Raw genomic sequence first — 23,258 nt, 5'->3', positions numbered from 1 at the left:
AGGGGTTCCAAACATGTGATATTGTCTCATATATGTGGTGGCTGCAGTATACGGCGATCAGTAATTGGGTCAATCCCTGAGGGGTTGATGCGGTACGACTTCAAGGACGTCCAAAACAAAAGAAGAAAAAAAGAAAAAAATATAATCCCTCCAAGCAGCTCATACCGGTACTGGTCGTAATGGCGGGGCCTTACCACTACACCACGGAGCTACCCAGAGGGATTATATGATGGTCTATCTGTTATTCGGGCTTATAAACCACTGCATGGCGAGGATACTGTGTGTTTCGGTACTGTGTTGGATCCTTAGGGCTGCTGAGACATGTGTACAAAGAGCTTCTGGTTATATTAGTTGGCTTAGCTCCAGCTTGGGTTCGTGGCTCTGCGTCTTTAGATAGAGTCGTTTCTTTTTTGTTATTTACGTCTTTGTACGTTATATATAGGTACATAACATTAAACTACTTGAGTAATCATTCACAGTTCAGGCCTACGAGAACATCATAAATTATTCGAATCTTTTCATTTTATTTTCTTTTTTACTTTTTTCTTTCTTTATCAAACGCGCCCCCCATCGCTTCAAGGATGAAAGCCCAGTTTTGCAAGCGCCAGGTCGAATTCTCCCCAGTTTCTACAACGCGACATGACGATCCCAGTCATCACGTTCGTAATGATGTAGTCTGGGTTCTTCGAGAAGTCCTGGTATAATGTCGGAACCAAGAATATGCCAGCGGACAACTGAGGAATAAGGTCGTCGAAGGAATGCCCCATGGCCTTGATCTCGTCTTCGAGAGGATGAAGCAGATATCTTATTTTGATATCAGCCATCGTCTGTGCCAACCAGCTGCGATTCCGGGCATATTTAACCTCTATTGCGGTCTCGGTAATCGAATATCTTACCCACGGCCGCATACGAGATGGTAAATCGGCGATGCGCGCCATCTCAGAGAACACGTCGAAGTAGAAGGTCCTAGCAATATCAAGCATGACTGGGTGATACTTGACAGAGTCATAGTTATCAAAGATCACTTTGCGACCTCCTTGTGCGGTTCTTGGCGATACCATGGTATGTAGCGCACTGGTGTCTCCTAACCCAATAACCACCGGACTGGACCGAGCTTTATGGATATCCTTAGCAGCTTGATCGAGCAGCTTGCGCAAGGACGGATACCGTTCGCCGTTAATAATCCATTCCAAGTCCAAGAACTTCCTAGTGTCGATTGAGCGGCCTCCTTTTACCTGGATTTTACCGTGTAGTTCCCGGAACAGTCTTCCTCCCCTTGCGACGCGATCAAGGTACGATTTTATAACATCCCTAGTATCCTGTCTTTGAATATTAGGATTCCGGAACGCCTTTCGATAGGCACTGAGTATTATCTCAGCTTTTACAACTTCGGCATGAATCAATACCTCCGCGTCCTTCCAGCTGTTACCCTCATTCTTATAATACCGAGCCCTGATTTCCTCTTCATATTCGTATTCTAACATAGGGAAGAGCAACCTTTCAGAGCCCGATATACGTGGGACCTGTACCCAGGGATAAAAATGAGAAGCCACAGTTGCTCTTTCGAGCTCATCCTTCGCGGATGGAGTCGTCTTACAGAGCACATTGGTGGTATTTCTAGCCGCACAAGTAATTGCGACCTCCCATTTCCCTGAAAGCTCGCCGGAGAGTGGCCTCCTTTGCCTCATCCAAGCAAAGTCTCCGCGCTCGAAGCATTTAAGCACCTTTTCATCAACGGTTTCAATAGTACTGAAGGTTTTCCTATCCCAGTACTTTCCCGTCGATGTGTCCCCAAATAAAGTCAGCCGCCGGTGAGAGTCGGATTCACTGTCAGATACGTTGCCTAAGGCCAGGCTAGGGAGAACTTGTTGGCCAAGCGCATTGTAATATTGCTCAAGCCTTTCATCTACCCACGCAGTATAGGAGGACGAAAATAAGTCCGAATCTGTGAGGCGCTTAGCCGATACGTGTATCCCAGTAACGTGAAAGTAATGGAGCAAGACCCGTTGAGTAAGATGCTCCCTGAACGGATTCTTGAATAAATCTACTCCACACGCCAACACCTCCGCAGCCGGGCCAAACACCACATCCAAGGGGTCCCGTCGAGAATCATAGGGCGTACGCCAGTCCTCAAATAACCATTGGTCGTGTAGGATCACAAACCCATTTGGGAGGCTGCTCGCCTGTATAATTTGACATTCCACATGTCCGAGATTATTGTTTTTAGAGACTCGTTTATCCATATATGAAAATATATTGAACGCGGTTGTAGGGATAGCCACTGCCGTGGATGGGATAAAGGAATCCCAGCTCATTATCGTAACCGATCGCATAGACGATAATCTATCGTAGCCAGAAAATCCAACAGCGTTAAACTCTGACCAGTACTCGGAGTCCGGAGAGGGCACTTTAAATAGCTCACTAGGGCATTCTTCTCGCACGATTCCGGTTATATCTAAGAGACGTTGGCGGTTTTCGTTAACAAGCTTGAAAATATCAAGCTTGGTCTTAACAAGAACGACAACGTTCCAATACAGACGGTGAATTCCCGCTTTTATGTCTGCATCGTCCAGGTAAAGCCAATTACCGCCGACGATAATAGCTAGGATTTGGGGGTCTTGCAGCAAGATGCTTTCCGATAAACCAGGGACGAAGTGCTGGAAAACTGATTGGAGTCTCTCTTGCATAGCGGCCATCTTGATCAAATTTCTGATAGGTAATTGTAGAGTTCTGTTATGAAGGATTTATGAAATGATTACGTATTTTAAGACTGTATCAAAGTGATTTACTTAGTAAAAACTGTGATGATGTAGACTACGATCCAAAAATTGAAGGAATTTTGAGAGCTTTAAATATAACTGAGATACAAGAAATAATGCAATATGACTAAATTGTTTCATGAAAGCTCTAAGACGACGATCGCAAGCAACTGTATTGTCGTAGGACACTGCCTTTATTCCATCTTATTTATGGATAATTAATTCATATATAGTGCCACCAAAGATCATACAAGTTCATTGAGTCCTAAGCCCCTATGTGGATTATTATTAATTGATGGATAGTTTTCAGCTAATATATTCTTTTAAAGCACAATCTATAAAGGAGAACCATCAGATATGGGATGACACCAGCGGTATAGGGGTAATAGGGGCAGGTAGAGGGTTGAGGAGAAAAAGGTAAAGGAACACCATTTTCACCAGCTCATTAATTTTCCATTGTATAGTGTATGATACAGAACTCTACGAATGTTTATAAATCACTACTATTCTAGAAGTCATATTACATTTTCGTCAATCCAATGTTATATTGTGTTACCTCTTCAGCAGATAATTCAACCTCATTCCACAATTTCGGTCTATCTCTTTGTAACACTTAGTTTCTCTCTCACTAACCCATCTATCCCCAACTCGAGCATCAAAATTCCTGATAATACGGTAATACCCGCTCCCTATACCATATTACTCCTCAGCATCGCCCTCATTATCAATCTGGAAGGTAAGAGTATAATAAGCATCACTCTCATCGCTGCGTTTGTCAGCCGCAGCATCCGCCATCACGCGCGCGTGAACCTGCTCGGGGACAGTCTCACAGCGACTTTTCTCCTTTCCTACGGAGTAGGCCGGGCTCTTGATGTTGTCATCTAGAGCTTCAGGTTAGCATAAGGCTCAGATATAGACATCGTATGGCTTAGAAGGCCTTCCATCCTTCATTGTGCCTTATAGAGACAAAATGGTGAAGGAAAGACGTATGGGAAGACATACTGTTCGGCATGGGCGCAGCAAAGGCGCTAGCCATGAACATAGTAGCGAGGTAGAGCTTGGAGAACAGCATGATGCCTTTAAGTGAGGTTAAGGAACTTGAAGACGAAATGGAGGATATGTCACGAGATAGCGAGTGTAGAAGCTTGGTGTTATTCTTGAATAAAAGGGAGAGTCAAGGACCGTCTCTTCGAGGTACTTATACACATTATGATGGATAGGGGTCACGAGACTCTCAAGTCGATGATAGTATCGTAGTTATTCCTATCGTCATATACTCTGTCTCACATTAAGTCAGGGTCGGACTCTTCCGTTCGTATGCAGCCAATGTCTAAGGCCATCCAAGTTGTTATCAGTTGATGTCCGTTGACGCGAAAGAGATGATCGCTTCGAGCCCCATGAATGGATATAGTCTTATGCCAGCTTCCAGGAAATATGAATAAGCCCGTCTGCACACACGTATGAGACGTTTTTATTGGAGGTATCCGCCGAGACAATGACTTCAGAATATTAAAAAGATATGCATCTTTCCGTTGTAAGTATCTGTGATATCAAAGATGACGTGGGTGGCGTAGGCATTTTAGCCTCTCATAGTAGCTTCTCATAGATCATACTTCGACCCTCAAGATATTTCTATGCAATCTCACCGATAGTCAAGGCCCATGGACAGTTATCTTGGTTCCATAGGACGTCAGAGAAACGGAGGGGCTTGAGCCAACCCGAATACCGCTACACGTGCCGGGCTTGAAGTATAAGACATACAGACAATATAACACGCGTATTGCTGATCCCAGCGGATAGACCCGAAAAGAGCTCGAGATTTCCAATGGCTGTCGGGTTAACTGATCTCATCGTGAGCAAACTGGCAACTTTCGTTCCCAAGTCTATTCAAATGGCCATAGGAACCATCCTAAATTTTACGGTGCCCTGCTATCGTCAGGAGACTTCATGGGGAAGGGAAGAAGGGATCGAGTCTTTAGAAGCTCTGCTCGAAGAGGATATTGACATTAGGGCAAGAGCACCATCGAGGAAGGAAAGGGGCTGGACAATATGGATTCTGACCATCCTTAACGTCATTTTCTTCGGGGCGGCCTTGGCTCTATACTTTGCTGCTTGGACAAGATATATTGAGCGCAATATGTGCCTCAGGGCCACATCTACGTACTGTAGGTTATCCACGCTCGACCTCACCTATGTATAGAGGTGCGATACGGCTTGCTAATATTCCCTTTTGCTAGCTCCCGTTCTCGAGGAAGTCGACATACCACTAACCAATACTCTACTTAACGGAAGTCTTTGGTTGGGAGATAACCCACCTATCTGGCGAGGCCTGCCAGATTCCAACGAAACCAACGAAGCTTGGGACAGCTTCGAGCATGTGAAGCCCATTGCCTTAACTAAGGACCAAATAACTGCCATGGGCAAAGATCCCGCCACGGTCGCCAAGTTTAATGACGACTATTGGGGCTTAGGAGACGATGCGTATGTTGGCGCGCTTGACTTTTTCCATCAGGTTCACTGTCTAAGTGTGTTACGGCATGAGGCCTTCAGGTACTGGAACCGGGAAGGCGAAACAGTGCCTAAGTGGAATGAAATCCACTGGATTCATATACAACATTGCGTCGGAATGATGATGGAACATCTTCTCTGCAATGCCGATGCTGGATTTTTGACTTACAACTGGGTGGAACACGGATTGCATCCGTCCCCGGATATGAGTGGTGAGTTCACTTTTTTTTTCCCTTCAACCTTCCATCATGGCTAACCCAGTATATTGCAGTACGGAAGCAGTGCAGAGACTGGCGCCAGCTAGTCGATTATCGCGACGCGCACGGGGTGAATTTGACCAAGTACGTAGAATGGACAAAACCTGAAGGGGTCACGGAACTCGAACAGCCTCCAGACTGGTGGGAGTATCACGGCCAAGGCGATAGGGCGTATTACGCTAATGGAACCGTGATTAAGAATTGATGTTAGAATAAAAGATATAATTTAAAAATAGATTATTAAGTCTTTTTATTAATAATAAAATAAGGCTATGATCGACTTAAAAATAAGACCGGTTTTATTTAAAAAAAAAAATATAAATTAACTTTATATAAATTAAATGGAGTAATAATATATTTTTTTTCCATTAATTTAACGTTAAATTTAATTTAATAAATTATAAAATATTATAATTTTAATATTTTTTTATTTTTTTTTATAATTATATAATATTTTAAAAATTTATATTTAAAATATAAATTTACGTAAATAAAAACTTTTTAATTTTAATAAATTATTTTTATTATTATATAATATAAATTTATAATTTTATTATTATAAAATAATTTTATAAAATATTTTTAAAATAATTATTTTTTTAATATATTAAGTAAATTATTAATTTTATAATAATATATATAAAAAATTTAATTATTTTAATAAATAAAGATATATTTAATATTAATTAATTTTAAATATAGGTTTTAATTTAATTATATTTATTTAAAATTATAAAAAAAATTAATTTTTTAAAATTTTAAATTTAAAATTTAATAATAAAAAAACGTAAAATTAAAAAAAAATGTTATTTTAAATATTAAGCTTTAATTAACAATTTTATTAATAATAATAATAAAAATAAAAATAGTTATTTAATTATATTTAATTAATAATAAATTTTATTTTTATAATAAAATTTAAAAAGTAAATAATTATATATAATATTTTTTAATAATAAAAAAATATATATATAAACTTTTTTTTTAAATAAATTAATAAAAACGTTTATTTTAACTTTATCGAAAAACGCGTTTTAATTTATATTTTTAAAATTTAATAATAATAATATTAATAATAATATTAATAATAATAATTTTAAAAATTAAAAATTTATTAATAATTTAATTAATAATATTAATTTATTTAATTTTTAAATTAATATCGTATTTATTATTTTTTTTTACGCCGTTATAAACGTTAAAAATTAAAAAAAAAGTTAATAAACATAATTATAATTTTAATTTATTAATTAAAATTTTAAATAATTTAAATAAAAAAATTTTTTTTATAATTAAAAAAAAAACCTTTAAAAATAATTTATTATATAAAACTTTTTATAATTAATAAATTAAAAAACTTAAACAATTAAATTTTAAATTATTAAAAAATATTTTTATATAATTTATTTTTTAAATATAATAAAAATAAAATATTAATAACTTTAAAAAAATTATTAAATATTTTTTAAAAAATCTTTTTAATAATATTAACATTAATAAACATATTATTATTTAAATAATATTTATAACCTTAAAAATAACAATTTTTTTTAATACATTAATAATAAAAAAAAAAAATTAACATTTATTAAATTTAATATAAAAAAATAAAAATAATAATTTAAAAATCGATTTTATATTATTAATATTAAAACTATATAAAATATTATAAAATTTTAATAAATCTTTACTTTTTATTAATATTATTAATAATTAATTAATTAAATTTTACTTTATTTTAATATTACTTTTATTTTTTATTATTTAATTAAATAATAATATTTTAAATCTTTTATTTTATAATTTTTTATATATATTAATTATATATTTATTATTATTTAAAAATAATTTTTATTTTAATATCGTAAAAAATTTTATTAATTAATTTACTTATTTTTAATTAACACTTTTTAAAAATACTTTATATTTTATTAATTATATTATTTTTATTATTAATATTTTTAATTTTATTACGTTTAATAAAATTATATAAATTATATATAATATATATAAATAATATTTATAATTTAATATTATATTTAAATATTAAATTTTATATAATTTTAAATTTATATTTTAATATATTAAAAACTTACTTTATAATTATTTATATTTAAAAATAATATAAATTATAAAATTTAATAACGTAAATAAACCTTTTAACTTTAACACATTATTTTTATAAATAATATTTAACATTTATAAAAAATATTAAAATATTTTAATAAATTTTATAATTATTATTAATTAAATAATATTTATTTTAAAAAATTTTAAAACCATTATTAAAAATAAAATAAATAAATTTTACATTATATATAAATTTTTTTTCTTTAATTAATACATAATTAAAAATCTTATTTAATTTAATTATTATAAATATATTTTAAAAAATAAAACCTTTATAATTCCGTTAAACCTTATATATTTTAATAAAAATAAAAACGTAAATATAAATCTTATTTATTACGTTAATATAACCATTAAAAACTTTTTTTTTAAAATTTAATTTAATATTTAAAAAAAAATAATTATTATTTAAAAATTTAATAAAAATATTAAATAATTTTTTTATTATTAATAATAACATTTAAATTATTAATTATATTATATTTTAAATTATTTTAAATTTATATATAATATTATATTAAAATTTATTATAAATAATAATTTATAAAAATATTATTAATTTTTAAATAATTAAAATATAATAAAAATTTTTTAAATTATAATTATTTTATAATTAAATTAATAATTTATTAAATATAATTTTTAATATTTAAAAATATTTTATAAATTTTATTTTAAAATTATTTAATAATTTATTAATAACTTTTTAAACTATTTTATAACTTTTTAAATTAATAATATTTTTTTTTTAAAAAAATTTAAAATATTATTTATAATTAATTTTAATATTTTTAAATAATTTAAAAACTTTAATTATAATTAATATAAATAATTATTTTTTAAGATTTATTTTTAAAATAATATTATTAAATATAATATTAATAATTAAAATTTAAGAAAACGCATGCACTCGCAAGTTCGCGTAAGCGTTTTCACGTGCTTGCAGGCTCGCACGTGAAAATCCGTCGGAAACATTTAATCTTTTATTAATTTTCTTATCATTTATTAATGAATTATTTATCAATTATTTATTATTTCTTTATTATTTCCTTATTATTTTTTTATCATTTCTTTATTAATTTTACATAATAATTTCTAAAAGTTTAAACGTAAAAAATGTCTTCAACGGATTATTTTAAAATTTAAAATTTAATTTATTTTTAATTTTATTTACTTTTATTATACTATTTTATTTTTATCTTTTTTATTTTTTTAAAAAAAGTAAATAATAAAACGTTAAATTTTTTTAAATTTAATATATTATTTTTATTAACGTAATATATAACTTATAAAAGTTTATTTAAATTTTAATAAATTTTAAAATTTATAACGTTAAATTTACTATTAAATTAAAGAAAACGTTATAAAAATATTTTTTTTAACGTAAAAAAATATTTTAACCCTTTTTATTTTATTATTAAAACCGGCTTTAACGTTAAGCCGATTAAAGCCTAATAAATAAAAGTAAAAAAAAAACCTTATATAACCCTTAATCTCGGCATGGAAAGTTCGATGCCAACACGCCAGCACGCGCATTCCCCGAAGCCCGGGCTAAGATTGTAAGCAGTCTGCATTAGCGTGTCCCAATACGTACCTCATCAACCTATCAGAGCTTGGGAAAGACATCTCTAAGCCCCCGAAAAGTGAATGATACCAATGGATCGGTACCTCGACCTACAAGTTTATTTCTAGGCGAGCCGATGTACCTTGGGATGATATACCATCATCCTCTTGTCCACGCCGCGAAGCTATTATGTACCTATGTAGGTAATATTTAGACATCATGGATCGGGTCACGATGGATCGAACCAGGCCACTATTATACCGGCTGAGTCCGATGCATGAGGGAAGGGACTTACATAGTACAGATGATGAAGAATAAATACCTAGGACCTCGAGAGATGTCCGTCACCAACTCATCTTTCTTCATCCAACTTATTACTCGCTCACTTATAAGCCACTTATAAGCAACTTATAGATCCTTATCCAAGACACCAAATAACATCAAACCTCTCTCATTATCTCTCATTATAAACCATGGCATCGGGACTATTCTTCGACCCCTTAACGCTCCTGCGCGTCGCACCACTAGTCACATCAACAGCCTCCATCGTCATCGCAGGCGACTCGCACGTCTTCCTCAGCGCCCTCGTCTCGCTAAAACAGCAGCGAGCCAAAGTCAACGAGGTCGTGCCGCGCTACTTCGAGGCCTTCTTCTGGAGTGCGTTGCCCTCCATCTTCATCACCTATGGCGTGTCTATAACTTTCGGCCTCGTCAACTCTTACTCGAGATTTCACGCTGCTTCCTGGAACTGGTACGCGGCTGGCTCGGCTCTTGCTTTTGCTCACTTCGCATTCGTGCCCAAGATTATGTGGAAGGTCAAGGATGCCATCGATGCGAAGGAAGATCCTAACGGCGGAGGTGTCAATGCTATTCAGGGTTGGCTGGATGTGCACCACGTGCGGACTGCTCTGGTCGATATTCCGGCGTGGGCATGTTTCCTCGTTGCCACGGTAAAGGCTCTCAAGTCGATTTAAGGCGGGTTAGATGGCTTTGAGCTTTCAAGAGTGCTACTAGGACAGAGGATAGACTCAGACTCTCATGCTTAGGTACCTATCACATATGAAGTGGTGGAAGCTATAAGACTTCAGACTGATCATAAGCAGGTTAATGACCAAGCTGTAAGATATGTATTAGGTAGTTACTTTAAACGCCAACTCTCTTAATAGTCTTGAAATATCTACAATATCAACCCTTATAAACTCAAGATTGTAATACTATAGTTATTCACTATAAAATAAGGGCCCCCAAATACTTAAATAAAGCACTTCGGCTTAAGATGCACGTTAAGTACTAATACTAACCGGCAATCTTGGAGACGGCGTATTTCTCCAATTTATCCATCAATCAGAACGAGGGGAACTATTCAACATAGTCTCCCCTCTGTAAATCATAGTCCGTCTAATTAAACGAACAGTCTAATAACCGAACCCCGCAACTAATAATCTCTTTGTGAAAGAGACGACATAGGACTGTATTTATAGCAGAGGACCGAACTACCCCGAATCCGATCTATAGTCTTTCCCCACACGAAGCTCAACCCCTCCAACGAACCCCACGATCCCGGACTCGGAGGTGGCATGTCTTCTATGTAAGTGCTGCCATTTGTCTCAATAAATAAAACATCGTTTCCTTGGCTTGACTACCTAAGATGTCCTACGTCTTTATCCCTTTTTACCGTATCTAACCATTATCTAACCATTGACTTTCACCAGCACCCATCCCTCTCATTACTACCCTTACCTTTATATACTACATTCATCCCAGACCCTACTTACTTAGCCAACACCCCCTTCCTCCCCTCCCTTTCGGTATAAGGGCCGGCCCAGCTCAAAATGGCCGAGATCACAATCACCGGCTTCCGGACCCGCGACGTGCGGTTTCCCACGTCCCTGGACAAGACCGGGTCCGACGCTATGAACGCCGCCGGCGACTACTCCTCCGCGTACTGCATCCTCGAGACGGACTCTAAATTCACAGGCCACGGAATGGTGAACCCCCCTCCCCCCCCCTTTTACTTACTTCACTATATACCCCCCTTCAAATAAGAAAGCGAAAAAAAAAAAAAAAATAACTAACACAACTCAGACCTTCACAATCGGCCGCGGCAACGACATCGTCTGCGCCGCGATATCCCACCTGGCCGAGCGCATCAAAAACCGCACCCTCTCAAGCCTAGTCTCCAACTGGGGCCAGACCTGGCGGCACCTAGTCAACGACTCGCAGCTGCGCTGGATCGGCCCCGAGAAAGGCGTCATCCACCTCGCCCTCGGCGCCGTCGTCAACGCCGTCTGGGACCTCTGGGCCAAGACCCTCGGCAAGCCCGTCTGGCGCGTCGTCGCCGAGATGACCCCCGAAGAAGTCGTCCGGTGCATCGACTTCCGCTACATCACCGACGCCCTCACCCCCGACGAGGCCCTGGCCCTGCTGACCAAGGCCCAAGAAGACGGGAAAAAAGACGCCCGGTTCAAGGACGCCCTCGAGAGCCGCGCCGTCCCCGCGTACACCACCAGCGCGGGCTGGCTGGGCTACGGCGAGGACAAGATGCGCGCGCTGCTCCGCGAGACCCTGGCGAACGGGTACAAGCACTTCAAGCTGAAAGTCGGCGGCTCCGTCGACCAGGACAAGCGCCGCCTGGCCATCGCGCGGGACATCATCGGCTACGACCGGGGCAACGTGCTCATGGTCGACGCGAACCAGATCTGGAGCGTGCCCGACGCCATCGCCCACATGAAGCAGCTCGCCGAGTACAAGCCGTGGTTCATCGAGGAGCCCACGTCGCCCGACGACGTGCTCGGCCACAAAGCGGTGCGCGACGCCCTGCGCCCCTACGGCATCGGCGTCGCCACGGGGGAGATGTGCCAGAACCGCGTCGTCTTCAAGCAGCTGCTGGCGAGCGGCGCCATCGACGTGTGCCAGATCGACGCGTGCCGGCTCGGCGGCGTAAACGAGGTCCTGGCCGTCCTGCTCATGGCCGCCAAGTTCGGGGTCCCCGTAGTTCCGCACTCGGGCGGCGTGGGGCTGCCCGAGTACACGCAGCATCTGAGCACGATCGACTACGTGGTCGTTAGCGGGAAGCGCTCCGTGCTGGAGTACGTGGACCATTTGCACGAGCACTTCCTGCATCCGTCCGCGGTGAAGGACGGGTACTACCAGACGCCGACGGAGCCGGGGTACAGCGTGGAGATGAAGGCGGAGAGCATGGATCGGTTTAGCTACCCGGGCGAGGAGGGGGTGAGCTGGTGGAGGACCGAGGAGGCCCGGCCGATTCTGGAGGGGGAGAAGATATAGATAGATTCGGAAAGGGGTAAAGGAAAGCTGCTTTGAATGGGTTGAAAAGGAATTTGCTAGGAAAAGGGGCTACGCATTAAATAGGTAAGCATCGTGGCACTGCGATATACTCTGCATCTAAACCGGCCATACATCAAATCCAAATAGGGAAAACCATGTCATATTAAAATCACACACATATCCAAGATACACCCCCATATCACCTCTAGTTACCTTGGACTTTTACTTCATATATTATCAACATATACACGACCATACATATACACACGAATTGCCAACCATACAACCATACTCGTAGTTATAATTATAGCCGTCTGATCTTCATCCACTCGTTCGTGCCCAGTCCTAGGTTCAAGCCGTTTCGAGCCCACCATCTGCGGACCGGTCTAGGATCTCCGATGGCATCCTCGAGCGCCTCCTCGATATCGCAAGTTTTATATTCCACCCTGTGCGTTCTCCCATCGACTTGGTACTCCCCCCGGGCGTATTGCTTCCACCATTCCAACACATCGACGTACCCTTGTTTCGTCGGCGCGACTAACACCTGAGAGTCAAAGGACAGCTTATCCCCCTTGAGTTCCCGCCACACGTCTAGTACCGCAGTCTGTCCGTGCGCGCTGGCGATCTTGCAGACGCCCTCGCTATGAGCTGCCGGAATTCCCGAACTTTCCCACCAACGTAGTACTGCCGTCTGCCCATACTGAGCGGCAGTGAGGAGACTACGACCAGGTTTGAGCGGGATGTTATCGTGTTTCAACGCGGCATCCCTCCACCATTCCAAGACAAGAAGGTGTCCTTTTGCTGAGGCCGACTCCAGCGCTGCCTCAGTATACTTAAGCGTGAGGCCAGAGCGGAGCCACCAATCCAAAACGTGAACGTAACCCATACGCGAAGCGTTATCTAATGCTTCGGCGTCATATTCCTTCTTCAGAAACGAAGGAGACGTGTTCCACCAATCGAGAATATCTATCCTCCCATATACTCCAGAAGCCTTGTTCGGCAATAGTTTGGAGCTGAAGGACGCCCAGAAGACCTTGCTGAGATGTGTTTCTAGGTAGGTGAGGACATCCGTAAGCGAAAACTTAATGATAAGTTTTACCGCCAAATAAGACACGAAGCGGAGTCCCTTGGGCGCTTCTGAGAGTTTTTGACAGATCGCTTCCGTTCCGGGGCACGAGAGAATCAACCACTCGAGATCATGTATGTATAACTCCATAGGGTCAGATAGGGCCGCACGATCAGTTCTCCATTCCGGTGGGGTCTTCAAATTCGTAAATATGTTAAGAGCCGTAGCCAATTCCCAGTCGCCGACGTGTTCGAATATAATGGACCATATCTCCGGCGGTAAGGTCTTGGTGGACCGACCAGTAGCGGTTGTATGCAAGGCCTGTTGGGTGGCAACTTCGACATCATGTCCTAGGCTCATCAACTCTGCTTGGTTTTTTATTATGCCGACAAGGTCGTTGAATCCATCCCATGCTACTGTTCGCTTATGCGCGCTCTGTCCCTCGTAATGCCATAATACAGGGGCCATAACCTTGACCCAATTCCATTTGCGCTTGATTTTGCTAAGCTGCTTCTTCGTCATGGGGTTCTCCCACATCTGCCTCGACATGCCAGGTACTAGCAGAATCTTCTTGGAAACATCCCACGCTCTTAGTATTTCTAGAAGGGTAGTGTCGGCGATGCCGGACATCATCTTAGCGAGGTGGTCGGCATCGATAGGGGCTAGGACGAGTAGGTCAGCCCATTCGACGAGTTCAGAAGCGGTTTGTCTGGCTGATTCTATGGCATCCCTGGTCCTCTGGTCAGCATCGATAGCCAACGTGGCCAAACTCCTATTCTCCATGACAATAATGTCATGAGTTAGCCGGAAGGGTATCTCGTCGACCAGGGCACGGGTTTCGATCTGGGCATCCTTGAGGAGGCGGACGGCGATAGCCTGAGCGTAGGCGACATCCCTTTGGCCATTTGCGGCAACCAGTAGACGTAGTCTTCTAGTTCGTGGCATTAGGTGTAACGATGAGGAGGACGAGTTTGCGGTGAGAGAAGTAGGAAAAAGACGGGGATCGAAAGCAGAGTCGGTAGAAGAATCATCGGCCATATTGACGCATTATGACGGTGGAGTATCAGCGTCAGTACCAGTACCAGTATTGTACCAATGTCTGTGCTAATAAATGGTTCGGTACGCTTCGGGCACCAATGCGTTTACCGTCGGTATCGTGATAGCGTTGGTCGATATTAAGAGCGGGCGTGTAGGCACGATAGTTTCGACGATGATCTCGATCACTCGGGTACTCGACGGCTTATCCCTGACGCTTTACTGTGTACAACTATGTAGAGGCAAAAGCGGATCGAGTATAATGGCAGAAAAGTGTAAATACTACTGTAGTGTATTAAACGTTATGTATGGACAGCCCCACGCCAAGTCGCGATAGACCCTAAAAATCCGACGGGCTCGAAGAACTGGAGAACTTCTAGGTGGCGCTTTAGAACAAAGGTTTGTATCAATTGTTTATGTAAAGATGTAATAGAGTACGAAATTGAATGCAGTTAAGTGAATTGAATTACCTATGACTCGCGCATGTAAATACCTCCGTAATCTATAAAAGTAAAAGTGGTATGAGTGGCGGAAGTTGAAGCACGATATTTTCTGGTCTTGGACAAAAATGTTCGTACGATCGATACATGTACATGCATGTACAATCTCTTATACGGAAACGTCAAGTACATATGTACATGCATATGATGGAAGCCGAAGCTGCTGGGACTCGCTTGCTCCACCTCTGTACCTAAATCAAGACTTGATAGTGGGGCAGGCTAGCTGGCTGGTCAAACATCAATACGCAGGTACATGTCCGGATCTGTATGTACGCACCCGGTTCGTTTTTCATTTTTTAAATTTTTCAAGGTAAATAGTCTCAAACCTTGGGAAGCTGACCAAATAAAGACACCCGAGAGGCCGTAGACAGTCCGGGCTAAGTACGGGTCGACAGAACCCCCTATTTTCTAACTTGTCAAAGAGGTATCTTCAATACTCAGGTAAATATACGCATCATATATATTGCCCACAGCTATGCAAAAATCTACAATAAAAAGATAAACATCCCAACGTCACGAAGCGAACCTATTACAATAAGTGATATTCCAATTCTAAGAAGAAATCCTAATTTTTCATTCCACAACCAAGAGAGTCCCCATATTCTTCTTACCCCCCGGTCTACATAGAATATGCGCGCTATGGTGTGTACCGTACAACAAAGCATAAAAGCATAGGACGAACAGGTATCTGATATCCTAGCCTTAACAATTAAAACCGGTATAAACAAGGGGGGGACTGATAATAGTTGCGGTGGTGAATGTAGACGTGAATATAGAGGCCGCCATGTGTAAATACCTCGTCTTCCTCCGTGGTATCGAGGAAGGAAAAAAAATTATTGTTAAAAAAGAAAAACGTAACTCGAACGCCATGTCGCTCGCCTGGTAGAAGAAGTCATTATCAGCGCAACCCAATCACACTCATCTCCAGTGTCCACACTCTCCGAATCCACACTTTTAGAGTGCCCTCTACACCCTCCACGTCTTGCAGATCCACACCTTCCCACCAGCAACGCCGCGCTGGCTTTCTCCAGAAGAGCAGTAGCTTCTGCGCCATGCCAACAGCATTGTTTCCCATGTCGTTACCGCGTATATCGCTACGTAGTCGAGCAAGGGCCAGACTGCATACAACAGCTTTATTGGGCTCGCCAGCACGGTGGCCCCACCTGTCATCGTGGTTGAAACCGCTGTATTAATCGTTAGAAATAAGCAGTTCGTAAATTGGGATAGGACGAGACGCAAAGAAATATCACTTACCCAGCTGTCAGCATCTCGATCAAGTGCGCCTCAGTCGTACCGGGCTCGTCACTTCTCTTGAGGCCCGAAAAAATCCCGTCTTGCTTGAGCAAAGCTCTAGCAGCGGCGCGCTTAACCTCGATCATTTCAGCTTGGTTAATGTCCGGTCGAGGGGGAATCGCATAAAAGTCAAGGTCTTCTCGCAGGACAATAATACCAGCTCGCTTGCTTCCGTCCTCACCTCGGCCACCCAACGAGTCGATGGGAACAGCACCGCCTTCCGGTGAGGCAGTAGGAGAGGTTTCAGTAGGGATAGATTGGGCTACGTTCCGGAAGAAATCCAACATGTATTGTAGAGATGCAGGATCATACTGGGAGATAAGGTCAGTGATATGTATATTTATATTTGAGACAAGATTGCGAAGTGTAGAAGCAGGAAGACATGTGTTAATCGGCGCAGTAGACGCCTCGCGTGTGATGTTTGAGGTAACCTGAGTGCAATGCGTAAGGGAGTTATCATTGAGTGTACTGACATCGACTTGAACGGCATCCCCCTCGGAGAAGCCGCCCATATGACCTTCGGGAAAGAGGCCATTGGGGAATAAGGAGAGAAGGACAAATTCAGGTAGCGTCAGCAACTCGTCTCTAGATAGTACGAAGCGCGTGCCACTACACGAAAGACTCAATTAGTATCCAATCAAGAGATTATCTAGTAAGAATGATTTACCGTAAGTCCATGGTGATAGTTTCGTCGACGCCGACATCTATAATCCAATTTCAATATTCCCATTCAATTCAATTCAAGGGTACTATTTCTGGCGCCTCTTACCTCCGATAGCATTAACAGGAGGACCTCCTTGCTGGACTTGAGTAATAATACTCGACGCACCACCGGCAGCCGCCATTAGATACGTAAATGAGAGTAACGGACTATATCCTTCGGAATATGCGGGAGGTGGTTCGTTAGGATCGTCGACTTTCTGGCTCGACTCGCCCTTGACGTCCTGTGGGAGCGCCCGTTTAGTTTCTGCAACGGTGTCGTTGAACGAAGCAGACCTCTCGAGAGGGCTGTCAAACGCCGAGTCGGAGGGCGCGTAGGCTGGAGCAGCAGTCGCTGATGATGCACCGGCTTCGGAAGTAGGCCCGCAGGTGGTCGGCGCAAGCTTGAAGTGATCGTCTACGGTGTATAGACTTGAGAACGGTGGCGGAGCAGGACGAGAGGCGGCTAACGAAAACGATGTAGAAGCAGAAGCTTCAGAAGTCGGGTAGGGGTATTGCGGAGGAGGTGAACGTCCCCGGCCGAGATTGTCTAGATTGTCTACTTCGTCGTTCTCGAACCTCAGATTCCCTTCGTCTTCGTCGATATTGGTCGGTGGGAGCCCGGCGGACACGGACTGTCCGTGACTTTCCTCCTGCGATTCAGACAACTTGGCGGTGTAAGCTGCGAAGTGGAAAGCTCCTTTTTTTGAGCGGCTGTTGGCGCTGGATGTTATTCACGGCCGAATGCGTCGTCGCTTCGGATTACACACGGCAGCAAGTTGGCTGATGTCTCTGTCGCATAGGGAATCGGACACTAATAGGTTTAGATATTAAGCATCACTTGGATGATCAAAAGTGGTCGCAATTGTACAAGATCAAAAGTGTTAAACAAGTTCAAGAACAAGAATAGTAAGTTTAAGTTGCAATTATGAAGTTGATGATTCTGGGAATCCCAGGCTCGACTTCCTTAATTTTATTGGTACTGACAAGGCCCCCTGAAGCTGGAGTACACCGATGTATCTTGTAGCTTTATTTAGCAGAGAGGGTACTTAGCAATCTTGGTACAACCTGTACGACCAACAAGCCTGGGGTGCCGCCTTCCATGTTTGGTCACAACATTATGACTGGTTGACTAACCGCCAATTGTTAATCAATCCAATCGATCGAATCAGGTAGAGTTATCCATAAAGATGTCCAATCGATAAGGCATTTCATTATTGTACATAAGTAGTATATATCAAGCACATGGTCAGATGGTATGCCCATGGAACAGCTTTGATTCTTCTCCATCAAACAATTGAACCTGGTTCTCAAAGAGATCTATCTAGATTATCCATGAATTTTTACGGTACGTTAACGGCTTTAGCCGTTAAAATGATAGACATTTAGAATTACAGAAACTGCTGACTACCTTTATGTCTGACTCACTCTTACCTTGGACAATTCTCCTTTCAAGGTTATTTGATGTTTTAACATTGAACCTTAAAATGTTGAAACCGTTTGTGTAGCAATCCATTTAACTACATGTACGTAATTATACGTACCTGAGTACGTAAGGTTATGTATGTGTGTTGGGCCTACGAATACATGTACGTAGGAAATAAAGCCAATATATCCAATATTCTATAGCCCTTACATACGTGTATCCAACACATCGATGGGTAAGGGGTATAGATACACAGGGGCGAATATACAAGTGCTATTTAAGCAACACAAGGTTCCAATAATAAAATAAGTACCTTATAGAGAATATTCTGATAATCAATGTTGATAGATGATTATATTTGTCTCAGTCTAAGCAATACTATGGTAGCAAATAGAAGCATGTCCTCCTTTCTCAGCTCGAATATGACGAATATCATGAAATATCCAAGGGTCAAAAGAAGATAAAGAGTTACATGCACATCCCTAACAACAAGTCGTAGTATCACAACCGTGAAATAAACTCGTATTACCATCTCCACGGCTACTATAAGATATCATGTTTATTTCCTAAGTTTTAGGGCCACCGCAGGAGGCAAGTAACCCTGCTTTTTAGTGACTAATAGTCCTGTCAACCCAATGCCTCTTCTACACATGAACGCCGGGCTTCATGACAATCATCCTCGACCCGTCCCCGTAATCGATACCTTCATCCGCTAGGCCTTGGTCCTCATTCCTCCATCGTCTTGACGCATTCCCATTCGCCTCGCAAGTTCTCCTTCCATAACGAAACTTTATTGTCGCCGCCGCTAACGGCCAATACGTTCCCGCTGAGGCTCCAGCTGACGCGCCACACCTCTGCGTCAAAGTTTAAGACCTTAGAGGACCACTGACCCTGGCTAGCGCTATCGCTCGTCCAGATTCGTACCGTCTTATCTTGTGATGCCGATGCAATATAGCTCTTCTGTAGCACCGTCGGGCTCCATGCCACATCTCGTACCCAATCTGTGTGCCCTGCCAATGGCTCCCTCTCCTGCTTGTATCCTTGCGTCGCAGGGTCGTAGGCCCACAGCTTAAGCACGTTGTCGCAGCCTCCCGTGACGAAACGGCGTTGGCCAAGAGCACCCAGGCCTGGAGGTGCAGAAGAGACTATGCTACCAGCCGTTGTGGAAGGTGCCCAGGAAACAGAGTTAACGCCAAGGCCGTGCGCCGGGAACGAAACGTGGGAGAAGTTGTTGTCCTTAAACTCGAGGACGGACACGTTTCCGTCGGATGACGCGCACGCCAGAAGACAGCCCGATTCGTGCGGTGACCATGCGACCATGTTCACCGAGGCCTTGTGTAGAGCAAAGTCGAAGATTCTTTGCCATTGGTTCGATTGTTCGCGCCAGATAAAAACCTTGCCGTCGTAGCCTGCCGAGGCGAGGATGTTGCCGTACTTGGGGTGCGCCCACGAAACACACCACACCGCGCCTTCGTGACTATACCCATGATTGTTAGAGTACTATTGCTTTGGCAGGGAGAAATGGTCCATACCCTTTTAATGTCTCTGTCAGCCGTTGAGTTTCGCCTTCGATCTCGAATATCTTGATCGTCTTGTCCGAGGAACATGTTGCAAGCCGTCGGCCATAGTAATCGAGGACAGCATCATGCTACATAATGTTAGCGAAAGCTTTAATGTGGCCGCAATGGATGTTGAAGGAAGATTTATCGTATCGAATGGAATCGAGGCACGGTATGGATTTCGCTCGGTGTTTTACATACAATCATGTCATCGTGGCCAGAGTTGGATATTACTTGCGCCTGTAGTAGAGTAAACGTTAGTAAGTCATAAACCAAACAGCTATAGATTTAATAGCCAACATACCATCTTGAGCAGAGGATATAACTAAAGAGATAGCTTGTGAAGAGTATAAAGCTCGAGACTCGACCAAGGAAAGCCGTGTTGGTATTTGATATCGTTCTTAATAAGGGTCACCTTGGCTTTGATGTTCAAGCTGTCAAGTCGCCTGTACCTTCGACTTGGCAGCTGAGGTAAACAAGTTCCAGTTCCAAAGCTCCACTGAAGTTCACCAAGTCACCAAATACATATCAATGGCATGCATTCTTGAATGTTACTGGTTGGTGGATCAGTCCAGATTTCATTAAGCTTAGGTAAGTTTCACTTCAGTGCTTTTTCGGATTAATATTTTTCAATAGTGTACGGAAGTCCCCATCAAAAGTTTTGTCCATACATGCCACCTGACAGCTTTTGATGCAGCTGTCTAGAACCTAACACCATGCGGCAGCCAAGATTAAAAATGTATACAAAATTTTTAACTTTTATAACATATCCAATTTTAGCTTCAATATGCCAATGAAAACATTAAAGTTGAATCTATTATAAGTACAAAAGCTTCTTTATACGTTTATATAACTTTTATCGTTTGAGAAGAAGATTGTGAGTCATTACCTATATATAAGCAAAAGTAGTGTACTATGGATAGTACATGCGCTCGATGGCCTACAGCTAGTCAAAAGCTAACAAGGGCTGGCCTATGGACAAAACTTTTGATAGGGACTTCCGTAGGGGCCAGGACATGGCTTCCACTGTCATGCCCATGGCGGGGTCCTGTGGGGATTTGTTTGTAGGTTAGGTTAGGTACGTACCTGCGCTAGTAAGGAATGTACGTACCTCTATCTGCTTGAGCCGATAAGAGAAGAATTGACATCATGGTTTAGGCCGGTCGGTATATTGACCGTGTCTGCCGAGGCTAAAGCTTACATCGCAAAGGAAGTCCGAACGGTACCTTTCCTCGTGATGCTACTTCAAAACCAACATCTCCAATTCGTGAGAAGCCCGTTTAATCATTATTTCTTCAACTTCGTCTCTTCCCCGACATGTATTATTACCTAACGTACCCCATATCTAATTGTTAGTATACATGTGCGCCCGTCTATCTTGCGTAACTTCCATGACAACCTGACTCGGTAACCCAGGATACCAAGGTTCTGTCCAACTCAGAACACAAGGTTATTTGGCCGGTTCCTTTGTTCTACTTCCTGGCAAACATCTCTAGGTCACCACCACTTTCAGGTTTCACGCACACACATACATATGCTGAAATCCTCACCAATTTCTCAACTCTCTTCTTTCCTCAACTAAACTCAAGTAAACTCGACCCTCATTCGAAAAGAATCGCCACTAGCCGAGTACCATACCCTCAACGACAACCAAATCCTCCCATATCGCATCGCCACCCCGTCCTAGTCCATCAGAATGGCGGACAATCTCTGCGGTCCTTCAACCGCTCCTAAATCACTATCCCGACACTTTGAACAGGACCGTTCTCTACAACAAGACCGATTCACTTCCTCCGCCGGACCCTCCAGCGGCGTTCACGATGCGACACAGGTTAGTGTTCATCTCAGCTCAGCCAGTTCAATGTCTTCTTCTAACACTATCGCAGAGCTTCCGCAGCCTGAACTTGGGCGACAACAGATTTACGTCGGATTTCTCAGGATTCCAAAACGCATCCTTTATTGATACCCCTCCTGACGTTAGAAATTGGAACCACAATCACCAATTAGTCCCCTACCCGTCTTTTGCTAACGACGATGCCTTCTCTTCCATCGATCATGTCAGCACTGCAATGCGCCCTAGAGTTGCCCCCGAGCGCTTCAATACTCCCTCCCAAACTGGTGCTGCCGTCGCCACTGCCGTTCCCGTCATATCCATCGCGTCTCGCCCAAACCTCCGCTCAGACGACTTCCCTCAGCGTCGCGCAGACTGGGCCAACGAGTTCAATCAGAGGATGACCCCTCGCGACATCAGACAGATGAATCAAAGCTTCAATCCTCCCGGACAAGTATTGAGACCTATGAGCACCTTTGGGGTAAGCATGTTACCGCAGCATATAACCATGCGCCCTGCTCAAGTCCCCGGCCCCAAAGACGATATCGACTTCGACGCCGAGCTACGTGCCTGGGCAGCTGCCAACAGTCCCGAGACGCAAGCTCAAGCTAACGCGTGGCTTCGCGTCGAGGACGCCTCTGCAGACAGTCGTGTTCGCGAAACGCAGGCGACTACGCAGTCCGCTGATTCCCATCAATTTGCCATGCAGAATCTGACTGCCCTCGAGGAAGATGCCGTCCTAGCAGCCCAGCACCCCCGGAACAATTTGGCCGAATCAACGACTGAGAAGGAGGAGCCGGCTCAGTCTCGAGGTAATGAGGACTCGGAACTGGCCATGGCCGCACAGCAGATTCTAGATTCTGTCTCAGGGGACAAGTCTGACAAGTTTAAGAACTCTGGCTTCATTCAGATGATGCAGAAGATTGCGGCGCAGGAGCTGGTCGTTCGGGATAACAACTTGGTTGAATCCCCCCAGACGACTACTAACTAAATTGATATTGATTGCTGATACCGACACCGAGGCGCCGTCACCGAAAGAGAAAGTGGCGTTGAAGCCCGTTGCTGTCGAAGACTCATTGTTTATGAGTAGGACTAGGACCGATTAAGGAGCGAGATGCTTTACAGGCACGCGTTGATTTTACTGGTATGTAGAAATAGCATACGTCATGATACCCTACAGTGCTGTGTTCTATTACTAGCTGTGCATGTTTCTTTATGGGGAGTCGTAATTCATAACTCGGAATTTTCTGTAATAAGCAAGCTCAATGTGGATGTCGGTTATACGTCTCTCTGTACTTCTCACCTCTTCTAGCTGACGCCATGCTATGTACGAACCACGTTTA

At 41.9% G+C, this 23,258-nt stretch overlaps 9 protein-coding genes across 9 annotated transcripts; 4 read left to right on the top strand and 5 right to left on the bottom strand.

The window, feature by feature from the left end:
* Nucleotides 1-575: 575 nt before the first annotated feature.
* F5Y00DRAFT_251795 (uncharacterized protein) lies at nucleotides 576-2,696 on the bottom strand (the record flags this gene model as incomplete). Its single annotated transcript, XM_048009861.1, has 1 exon — nucleotides 576-2,696. The coding sequence occupies one exon, from the start codon at nucleotides 2,694-2,696 to the stop codon at nucleotides 576-578; it is 2,121 nt and encodes a 706-aa protein (XP_047867061.1).
* Nucleotides 2,697-3,232: 536 nt separating this feature from the next.
* F5Y00DRAFT_15643 (uncharacterized protein) lies at nucleotides 3,233-4,215 on the bottom strand. Its single transcript, XM_048004625.1, has 2 exons — nucleotides 3,762-4,215; nucleotides 3,233-3,640 (listed from the first exon to the last, which is right to left on the bottom strand). Exons 1-2 carry the CDS (start codon nucleotides 3,829-3,831, stop codon nucleotides 3,459-3,461), a joined length of 252 nt encoding a protein of 83 aa, XP_047867060.1. The 5' UTR covers nucleotides 3,832-4,215; the 3' UTR covers nucleotides 3,233-3,458.
* A 369-nt stretch (nucleotides 4,216-4,584) lies between these two features.
* On the top strand, nucleotides 4,585-5,729 carry F5Y00DRAFT_267827 (uncharacterized protein; the record flags this gene model as incomplete). The annotated part of the gene is made up of 3 exons (XM_048012134.1): nucleotides 4,585-4,924; nucleotides 4,997-5,479; nucleotides 5,539-5,729. 3 exons carry the CDS (start codon nucleotides 4,585-4,587, stop codon nucleotides 5,727-5,729), a joined length of 1,014 nt encoding a protein of 337 aa, XP_047867059.1.
* Nucleotides 5,730-9,175: 3,446 nt separating this feature from the next.
* On the top strand, nucleotides 9,176-10,457 carry F5Y00DRAFT_230422 (uncharacterized protein). Its single transcript, XM_048006899.1, has 2 exons — nucleotides 9,176-10,264; nucleotides 10,322-10,457. The coding sequence occupies exon 1, from the start codon at nucleotides 9,692-9,694 to the stop codon at nucleotides 10,190-10,192; it is 501 nt and encodes a 166-aa protein (XP_047867058.1). The 5' UTR covers nucleotides 9,176-9,691; the 3' UTR covers nucleotides 10,193-10,264; nucleotides 10,322-10,457.
* A 192-nt stretch (nucleotides 10,458-10,649) lies between these two features.
* Nucleotides 10,650-12,658, top strand: F5Y00DRAFT_15621 (enolase C-terminal domain-like protein). The gene is made up of 2 exons (XM_048004624.1): nucleotides 10,650-11,206; nucleotides 11,304-12,658. Exons 1-2 carry the CDS (start codon nucleotides 11,051-11,053, stop codon nucleotides 12,504-12,506), a joined length of 1,359 nt encoding a protein of 452 aa, XP_047867057.1. The 5' UTR covers nucleotides 10,650-11,050; the 3' UTR covers nucleotides 12,507-12,658.
* F5Y00DRAFT_15618 (flavoprotein) lies at nucleotides 12,549-14,815 on the bottom strand. The gene has a single exon (XM_048004622.1). The coding sequence runs from the start codon at nucleotides 14,608-14,610 to the stop codon at nucleotides 12,811-12,813; it is 1,800 nt and encodes a 599-aa protein (XP_047867056.1). The 5' UTR covers nucleotides 14,611-14,815; the 3' UTR covers nucleotides 12,549-12,810.
* A 1,190-nt stretch (nucleotides 14,816-16,005) lies between these two features.
* F5Y00DRAFT_251791 (uncharacterized protein) lies at nucleotides 16,006-17,900 on the bottom strand (the record flags this gene model as incomplete). The annotated part of the gene is made up of 5 exons (XM_048009860.1): nucleotides 16,006-16,291; nucleotides 16,362-17,009; nucleotides 17,068-17,104; nucleotides 17,170-17,781; nucleotides 17,870-17,900. The coding sequence occupies 5 exons, from the start codon at nucleotides 17,898-17,900 to the stop codon at nucleotides 16,006-16,008; spliced, it is 1,614 nt and encodes a 537-aa protein (XP_047867055.1).
* Nucleotides 17,901-19,026: 1,126 nt separating this feature from the next.
* On the bottom strand, nucleotides 19,027-20,689 carry F5Y00DRAFT_230415 (WD40 repeat-like protein). Its single transcript, XM_048006898.1, has 4 exons — nucleotides 20,389-20,689; nucleotides 20,286-20,324; nucleotides 20,058-20,173; nucleotides 19,027-20,002 (listed from the first exon to the last, which is right to left on the bottom strand). Exons 1-4 carry the CDS (start codon nucleotides 20,389-20,391, stop codon nucleotides 19,252-19,254), a joined length of 909 nt encoding a protein of 302 aa, XP_047867054.1. The 5' UTR covers nucleotides 20,392-20,689; the 3' UTR covers nucleotides 19,027-19,251.
* A 910-nt stretch (nucleotides 20,690-21,599) lies between these two features.
* On the top strand, nucleotides 21,600-23,258 carry F5Y00DRAFT_15533 (uncharacterized protein). The gene is made up of 2 exons (XM_048004603.1): nucleotides 21,600-21,915; nucleotides 21,971-23,258. Exons 1-2 carry the CDS (start codon nucleotides 21,781-21,783, stop codon nucleotides 22,904-22,906), a joined length of 1,071 nt encoding a protein of 356 aa, XP_047867053.1. The 5' UTR covers nucleotides 21,600-21,780; the 3' UTR covers nucleotides 22,907-23,258.

Source organism: Daldinia vernicosa (genome assembly GCF_022497035.1).
Source record: "Daldinia vernicosa strain CBS 139.73 unplaced genomic scaffold F5Y00scaffold_11, whole genome shotgun sequence".
NCBI classification, from domain to species: domain Eukaryota; kingdom Fungi; phylum Ascomycota; class Sordariomycetes; order Xylariales; family Hypoxylaceae; genus Daldinia; species Daldinia vernicosa.
The sequence above is the reverse complement of the archived record's forward strand: the minus strand, read 5'-3'. Positions and strand labels throughout refer to the sequence as shown.